The 9,295-nt window shown below is 45.8% G+C and overlaps 1 protein-coding gene across 1 annotated transcript; it reads left to right on the top strand.

The window, feature by feature from the left end:
* Positions 1-3,803: 3,803 nt before the first annotated feature.
* Positions 3,804-8,826, top strand: SS18L2 (SS18 like 2). Its single transcript, XM_021678852.2, has 3 exons — positions 3,804-3,980; positions 4,243-4,319; positions 8,062-8,826. Exons 1-3 carry the CDS (start codon positions 3,912-3,914, stop codon positions 8,147-8,149), a joined length of 234 nt encoding a protein of 77 aa, XP_021534527.1. The 5' UTR covers positions 3,804-3,911; the 3' UTR covers positions 8,150-8,826.
* Positions 8,827-9,295: the final 469 nt, after the last annotated feature.

The raw sequence follows: 9,295 nt of genomic DNA, 5'->3' as shown, positions 1-9,295 counted from the left end.
CAATGTAGGCAGTTGAATATATAATGTATACATGAATATACATTGCATGTACCGGTCTGGGCTGGACATAGACTTTTGAAAGTCATTACCACATGGGTGGAAATTGAAGCAAGCTTTACATAGCCAGAGAAAAATTGCAAAATGAAAACAGAAGAGACTTATGACAGAGTCCAAGACGACCTCCAGGGATCCCCGCCTCCTGGTATTCACACCCTTGTGTAGTCCCCTCCCACACTAAGTCAGGGTTGGCCTGTGTGATGAATGATCATGAAGCTAGGTCATAAAAGGCACAAAGGATAAAATCAATGGGATTTGATTGATAAAGGAGATTGAAACCCCTTCACTGTATGGGCCAGGAAAGAGGCTAGGATTCCCTTCTCAAAGTGCATTCACAAGTGAATGAAGACAGGTTCTTCTCACAAGTCATGAAAGCAAGGCTCTGGCTTGGATGGGGAAGGAAAAATTGGCACCAGACCCACAAAAACCCAGAGCTTTTGAATGTGGAGCCTCAGGATCTCAGAACCTGCAATGTGAGTGCTTTATAATAGGGCTTGGTGCCTCTGACTGGTGCAGCTAGAGTGGCTCAGGCACCACAGTGGATTGGGCTAGAGATGGTGAGATGTGATGTCTGAAGTACTAGCCCTCCTCTCTAATCACTGGCCATTCTGACTCCAGAGGGTTTCTCTTCCAGGCTTCTTCATCCCTCTACTTCCAAGGTCACACCCTGGACTACTGTATCACCGCAGAAGAGCTCCAAGTCCGAAGTTGTAAATGCAGACACCTGATCTCTGACTGCTCCTGGGCTGTTCTCAGAAGTCTGCCCATTGTTCTCTGGCCTGCAGAAACCTCCAGTCCACTTGGCCTTTTACTTTGTTCTATGTATCACCTCTCTCCAATCTTTATTTCCTTCCCCATCAGCTGGAAGTCCAAGGTCTATCACTTCCATCACCTTCTTCCCAATATGCTTACCTCCATTGTGTGGTTATTCTTCTGTCACATCTGCCTGGCAGCGCTCCAACTCTGGGGAAAAAAAAAAAATCCAATCTTCTGGCTTCTCTAAATCTGTTCCTGAGCTATAAGTCTTGCTGGAAAAAAATCTCAAAACGACACAGGTCAGTGCTATGTATGTACATTGCCCGCCTCCACCAGGTCCTCAACACTGTCCAGCAGTCCTATGTTTGCCTCTCTCCAGTTCTCCCTAACACCAACCTAAAAATTTCCCTCATGCTCCCCAGATCTTCCACTCTTCAACATCCCCCTCGCTCTCCCACGTGCCTCCTTCACTGAGGAAAGAGCAACCATTAAAGTGATAGCCTTCAGCTCCCACCAACTTCTGTCCCTCCAACTACCACCTTCGTTCCCTTTCCCCGTTTACAGCCAAACTTCTTGGGGAAAGTGGCCTGCTCTAAAGGTTCCGTTTGCTTCAACTTTCCTGTATTTCACTGTCCCTGGCAATTCTCACTGCTGCCTCGACACATCACTGAAATTTCCTTCATTAAGGACATCAAAGATCTATTCTCTACCTAGATTGACCTTTCAACAGCCTTTGTATCCGCTGTACTATCTTGCTTTCTCTTATTTCTTATATGACTGCCCCCCTCTCCTGGATTTCCTCTTATATCTCTAGTCTCCCCACCCCCCATTCTCCTTTGTACTTTCTTTTTCTTGGCCATGAGAGAAACCAACTCACTCTCCTTGGGCAGCCTTATCCACTGCGAGGTTCCAGTCAGTTTCCACAAGAGGTGCTTCTCAAAGCTTAGATTACCAACCCAGCCCTTGACCCTGAGCTCCAGACCCAAGTAGCCACAAACTTCAACATGTCCGTTTGACATCACCTTGCATGCACATGTCCACGGCTGACTTTATCATTCTCACTTCCAGTCAGTTTCTCCTTCACTATTCCCTGTCTCCATAAATGGCATCACCAGTCTCTCAGCTGCCTAAGCCAGGACACCAGAAGTCATCCCTAATTACTCCTCTCCCCCCGCTGCCGCCCCTTAATTCACTAAGGCCCGCCAAGTCTATTCCTAATGTCTTTCAAATGCACAGATTTCTTTTTTCACTGCTCTCACCATTTCTGGCCAGCATACCTGCAGCAAGTAGCCCTCTCCATGTTTTTTTTTCTTCTTCTTCTTGTCTGCCTGCCCTACCTTTCACTATATTATAGCCAGGAAAACTCTAAAATGCATCTCTGACTTCATTTCTCTTTTGCCTAAAACCATCTATGGCTCTGATTTTTCCTAGGGGAGAGTCCAGGCTCTGGATACCTGTCACCTGGGTAACTTCCTCTTCATACTGAAACATCTACTCTCCTGGAGGGTTTTCTCTGTATGCTGGACCAGGTTGGTCCACTGTGCCTCAGCTTAACACCATCTCTGTTACTGTCATTACCATTTGTCTAAACAACAATAGAGCTGCATAGGACAAAGCAAGGCCTGCACTCTGCTCCTGATGGTTCCTTCTCTGCCCACTCTGTTTTCTGCAGAACCTCTGGGGACTTTGACTGGGGAGGGATCCCAGTGTGTGGTTAATAGTACAGGCTGGGAACCAGGAAGCCCTAAAGGTATGTTGCCCCACTTTCCTCACTGGGTTTATCCCTCTGCGAAATGGGATGAAAGCTGCCTCCTCTCAGGGTTGAATAAGGGGACTGTGGAGGGAGAGCCCAGCAAAAGCAGATGAGCCTGCTCAGGGAAATGAAGCTCTATGAGGCAGAATTGCCCCAGACCCCTTTTGAGTAAAGGCTTCCAAGATCTTCCTCCTAAATGATGCGGCTACTGCTCACTCTGTGTTGCAGGGAAAACCAGTCTTGTCCCCATGTCCACAGTGGATGGGCTGAACAAGAGAGAAGACAACCACTTCTGAGTTTCAGGGTTGCCAGCAGCATATGTGGTCCAGGCGGGTGGGCCCAGCTTCCTTCTTTTATCGTGCACCAAACCACCTCTGCAGTATGGTGCATGGGCAGTATGGGGTAGTAGTTAAGAACAAGGGTTCTAAAGCCATACTGCCGGGGCGCTTGGGTGGCTCAGTCGTTGAGCGTCTGCCTTCGGCTCAGGTCATGATCCCAGGGTCCTGGGATCGAGCCCCACATCGGGCTCCCTGCTCCGCGGGAAGCCTGCTTCTCCCACTCCCACTCCCCCTGCTTGTGTTCCTGTTCTCGCTATCTCTCTGTCAAATAAATAAATAAAATCTAAAATAAAAAAATAAAGTCATACTGCCTGTGGACAGATACCCACTTTGCCCTTGGTAGCTGTGAGATCTTAGGCAGGTGACTTCACCTGTAAAATGGAGAAAATAATAGTGTTTTTTAGGGTTGTAAGCCTAATAAGCATTATTACCACCCAAAGGAAAAATAGGCATATGTGCGAATTTCTCCCTCAGCCAAGAGTGAAGCAAACACCAGTGTTTTCCTAGGCCCTGCAGGGTTTGGCTTGGCTGAAGGCAAAGGCTAGGGTTCACGCTCCAGACGCAGATCTGGATGCACCAGAGTGATGTCGAAAGAGGGAGGAGTGGACTTGGAGCCAGAGATCTGGGTTCCAGCCACGATTTCCGTGTGACCCTGGGCAAGGTACTCCCACAAACTGACAGGACACGGTGCCTAAGAGGCGAGGAGCCGGCCCCCGCCCCCGCCCCCCGAGGCTAGCCTCCAGACTGCGCAAATGCAAAGGAGGGGCAAACAGCCGAGGGGCGGGCCCGAGGCCGGCGCGCTGAGCTTCGCTCTTGCGCGCCCAATCACAAATGACGTTCCGCCTGTTCCCCGTCAACGGGAGGACCCAATCAACGTCGAGAGCATAGGCCCCACCTATCGAGGTCCCTGCTGCGGCCGTAGTGCGTCCGGACCTGCTGGTTGGCTCCGGTCTAGAGGCGCGGGGGTCCGCAGGCCCTGAGGCCAGGGTCCAACCTGGCTTTCCGGGATGTCGGTGGCCTTCGTACCGGACTGGCTGAAAGGCAAGGCGGAAGTCAATCAGGAGACGATCCAGCGGGTGAGCGCTAACTCGGGCCGAGAGACGTTCCTTAGTTGAGATCCCAAGGGCTGCGGGTGCGGGAAGCTTCCTGGAATGAGCGGCATCCCAGCTGAGGCTTGTGGTGTGCGTAGGGGCATGGCTTACAAGGGTATGGAGTGAGATGGGAACAAAGTTGTCAAAGGCACCGGGGCAGGACAGCCCGGCATTGGAGAGAGTTGGTGGTCAGTGTTCCCGGCCGTCCGGATAACGCGCTGCACTGACCCTTTCTTTGGTCTTTCAGCTCTTGGAGGAGAATGACCAGCTCATCCGCTGTATCGTGGAGTATCAGAACAAAGGCCGGGCGAATGAGTGCGTCCAGTAAGTACCCGCTCCACCCCCCGACTTCTGAGTGTAGGGTGAAACCATTGTGGTGATACAGCAGCTGTCCTGAACTAGGAGTCTTGGATAATTGATCGCCGATGATTCTCAGAGGTTGCTTACCTGCCCAGGACTACACAGACAGCACATTGTGAAGCCTGGAGTCAGACGTGGCACCCTCTTCAAAATTTGAATAATGCTCATTGCAGACCTCCTTCACGTAGACAGGTCAGCTGATGACAACAGGGATGGGGAAGGGAGCACATGAAAAACTAGTCTCAGGAGATGTGAGCTCTGGCCCCTTTCTCCTCATGGATCCCCAGCTTATCCTTTTTCTGAGGGGCGTTAGACCATTTGACTGCTAAGTTCCTTTTTTTTTTTTTTTTTTAAGTAGGCTCCACGCCCAGCATGGAGCCCAACGCGGGTCTTGAATTCACCACCCTAAGATCAAGACCTGAGCTGAGCGCTCCGCCCCCTTCATTTTCTAACTTGCAGTCAGTCTGTAATGCACGCAGGGAGGGACCAATAAGACTTACAAGTTAGGCCAAAGGCAACTTCTGCACAGTAATTGAATGTGCTTTCTAGCTATATACCAAAATTAAAGAAAATAGTCTCTTTTTTTTTTTTAAGAGAATACTAAATTGTTTATTGATTACACATGATAATGGATGATACACAAGCTTTAATCCCATCTATAATTTTATATGATACCATAATTCAATTTAGATATATTGCATAGGATGTGCCAACAATCATATTAATAACCAAATAAACTCCAGGACTTTGCTTGGGTGACCCTTTTAATGGTGAACTCCAGGTCACAACACATTAACTGTCAGTTCAACTACACCAAGGTTTGTGGAGACAATGGCTTCTGTGCCCAAGCAGGTTGCAAATCAATTTCGAATGGAACCTGGCATCACCCTGAAGGAATTCTAACTTCACACTGTTGGGGTAGTATACCAAGATGGCTTCAGAGTAGACTAACTTTACACAGCACATTTAAAAAAAGACACATTTATTTGGTGTCACAATCAGACTATTACATTTAGCAATCAACAGCATGGGTGCAAAAAAAAAAAAAAATCTACATTAAAACCCTTTGTTGGAATGCTTTACACTTTCCATAGAACAGAAACTAAAATAACCTGTTATACAATTAGTCACAAATACAGTTCTCGAGTTTTTTGCCCATACACATGAGTATTGTCTAAAACATGTCTTCTTTGTAGCAGCTAGGCCCTGCCCCCACTGTGCTTGGCTGAGTTCACAAATCTTTTGTAACCTGTAGCTTCCCTGTCACTTCTCTGACTCTCCTCTCCTGCTAAGCTTTGTTTCCTGGCAGTAATTAAAACCTTCTGCCACTGCCCTAGCTACTGCTGCTGCTGGAACAACCATAGCCACCTTGGTTTCGTGGTTTGGCAAAGTATTGGCCTCCACCACCACAGGGGCCAGAGCTTCTGCCTCCAAAATTTCCTCCTTTCATGGGTCCAAAATTTGAGGATTGATTGTTGTAATTGCCAAAATCATTACAGCTTCCGCCACCTCCAAAGTTGCTTCCATCATTACCAAATCCGTTATAGCCATCCCCACTGCCACCATATCCACCACCACCTCGACTGCCACCAAAGCCACCTCGACCACTGAAGTTCCCTTCATGACCAAAGTTGTCATTCCCACCAAAACCACCACCAAGGTTTCCAGAACCACTTTGACTTCTTTGGCTGGATGAAGCACTAGCCATCTCTTGCTTAGATAGGGCTTTCCTTACTTCACAGTTGTGGCCATTCACAGTATGGTATTTTTGAATGACCATCTTGTCTACAGAGTAATGGTCATCAAATGTTACAAAAGCAAAACCTCTTTTTGCCACTGCCTCAGTCAGTCATCTCGATCACTTCAATTTTCCCATACTGTTCAAAATAATCTCTTAGATGATGTTCTTCAGTGTCTTCTTTAATGCCACCGACAAAAATCTTTTTCACAGTTAAGTGGGCACCAGGTCTTTTGAGAATCTTCTCTTGAGACAGCCCTCTTTGGTTCCACAACTCTTCCATTCACCTTGTGTGGCCTTGCATTCATGGCTGCGTCCACCTCCTCCACAGTGGCATATGTGACAAACCCAGAGCCTCTGGAGCGCTTGGTGTTTGGATCTCTCATTACCACACAGTCCGTAAGTGTTCCCCATTGCTCATAATGGCTCCTCAGACTCTCATCGGTTGTTTCAAAGCTCAAACCTCTGATGAAGAGCTTCTGCAGCTGTTCAGGCTCTTTGGGAGACTCTGACTTAGACATGACGGCGGTGGGAGGGGAGACTTTAACGATGCTTACTCGGCAGTGTCCACGGGCAGAAAGGAGTGATCTAACGAACGTATCTTGAAAATGGTCTCTTTTCTAAATGTAGTCCAGGAATTATCCTCCATTTATTATAGAAAAATACATTATTTCATTCTTACTGAAGACATCTTTAAGAAAACCATCCTTTTCCCATCTCCCAAAAAAAATCACCTATAGTTCCTCACTGAACAGGTCAATGAAATAGTAGAGATATCCATCTTTGGGTAAGTCTTTACATTTGGTTCTGGCATCTGGTAATTTGCTTTTTTGCAGTTCATAGTAAACTCTCATTTTTCTATATGGAAAACAGTTGCAAAACATTCCTTTTGGTGTAGTGATTCTCAACCTATGGGTAAGAAAGTTACCAAAATTTCCGGTGGGCTTCCTGCCCACCCCCCCCAGTCTGATTTGTCTTCCTCGGTAGAGAATTTTACCCCCTGATTGAGAATCACTACTCTCGTAAGCTCATATTGATACCATAGAAGTGCCTTGTTCCTTCTTTAACTTTGTTCCACAAATATTTTATAACTACTACTGAGTACCAGACACTGTTTCAGCTACTGGGGAATCAGTACCAAAACCAGCTCTGCTTTTTATCAAATCAGGTACCAGCTCTGCTTTTATGGACTTTACATCCTAGAGTCTAGAATCTAGAGGGAGGAAATCATACAATTAGGCACATACTAATAAGTGCTCTGAGTAAGAATAAAGCAGGCTAATTGGCAGGAAGGGGTGCTGTTTTACACAGGGTATCTCTGGTGGGACATCTACTCAGATGTCCTCACCAGAGGTGAGGGAGCCAGCTACATAAATATATAAGGCAGAGACAGCATCAGGTGGAAGAACCCCCTAGGCTAGAGCACACTGGTTATCTTCAAGTCACAGCAAAGGGGACACTGCAGCCAGAACTCAGAGAGTGAAGGGAAAGTGGTAGGAGCTGAGGTCAGAGAGATAACTAGAGGCCCAAATCATGTAGAGCTTTGTAGGCCGCCAGAAGGGCTAGAAGGGTTCAGCTTTACTCAGAATGAGAGGGGAGCCCTTGGAGGGTTTTAATCAGAGGTATGGCAAGTCTTGACTTAAACTGTACAATAATCACTTGGGTTGCTATGTGGGGAATAGAGTAGGAGTGCAAAGGTAAAGCAGGGAGACCAGTTAGGAGACTGGCCCAATACAACAGTGTACACAAGGATAGTGGCTTGACCCAGAGAGGTAGCTATGAAAGTGGTAAGTGAGAACAGATAGATTCTAGATATATTTTCATTGGTGTTAATCAAGGAGGTTGATGATGTTGAATCATCCAATCAATAGATGAGCCATTCCAGTAGAGTGGGTAAATTCCTTCCCAGTCTTTTGTTCATGTTCAGCAAAACAAAGCCTCTAATTTTTGCCTCTTTTTCACCCATAGGTACCAGCATGTGTTACACAGAAATCTCATTTATTTGGCTACCATCGCAGATGCCAACCCAACCAGTGCTTCAAAAGCAATGGAATAATCTTTCAGTTTGTCATGAGGAGTAATTGAGTGTAATCCATGTCCTATGAAGTAAAGACAGGATCTTTACCAACTCAACTGCTTAAAACATGGATGAACCCTTGTGGCTCTTTTAAAAATGTGAAAATGTGAAGAAAGCTACTAAATGAACTATATTCTCAGTGTAAATATTTATTTTAATAATTAAGCAGATTAAGTTGACTCCAGATGTTCTCTTTTCTGAAATGGGCATGTTTGGATTATAGAGATATCATGGGCATCTTCAATTCTACCTTTTCAGTTTCAACATGAAGATGAAACTGATTAGGTGGTGGGCAATCAATAGCAATTGGCGAGCCTCCTAACTGAGGCGCTGCCAAATGGACGTGTAACTGTGTGCTCCCCCCCTACCAGTTGTAGTCATGGACCTAACCATTGTTTTCAGGTTGCTTTGAAATAAAGCTTGCCTTTCCACAGAACACTCATATTGAGGTATAGAGATTTTCATAAGATAAGTGTTCCATTTGGTCTTCCGGAAAAACTGTAAGGACTTAAAAATATATGTAACAACACCATTATCATTGTTAACAAAATCAGTAGTAATTCTTAATTATTACTTAATGTCATCTACTAATATCTTTTCAAATACTTTTGTAAAATACCTTCTTCCTCCTGTCTTGTTAAGGTTCTTGGCTGGGGCTCTATACCAAAAGACAGATTAACAAAAGAAAGTTTTATGTGACATGGGAGGCCTTCATAAAGAAATGAAGACCCAAAGAAACAGTTAAACCTGAGTATTTTTATATGAGATTAGATGAAAAGTGGAAAACAGACAGAAGGATATGAGCGAAGTGTAGTAAATTGGGGAAACTTAACATGGTCTTTTCATTCAAATTCTCAGTGTTGCTCCATTTTAAGAGATAAGGATGCTCCTTTCTTCTGAGTATAGGGGGGGGGCACCCCTCACATGAGGGTCTTATGACCTGCTTCATGGGAGGTCAGAAAGTCCTTCCAGCATGTGCCATTTCTCAGATTCTTCAGCTTGAAATATTCAATAAGCCAACGTGCCATAGTTTGGAGTAGCATGTCCTGAGCCCCGTCAATTATCATAGAATGTCTTTTTGTTGATTTCTCTAACTCAGGATCCAAATAAGATTCATACACTGCA

This window comes from Neomonachus schauinslandi, chromosome 1 (genome assembly GCF_002201575.2).
Source record: "Neomonachus schauinslandi chromosome 1, ASM220157v2, whole genome shotgun sequence".
NCBI classification, from domain to species: Eukaryota; Metazoa; Chordata; class Mammalia; order Carnivora; family Phocidae; genus Neomonachus; species Neomonachus schauinslandi.
This window is presented reverse-complemented; position numbering and strand designations above follow the sequence as displayed.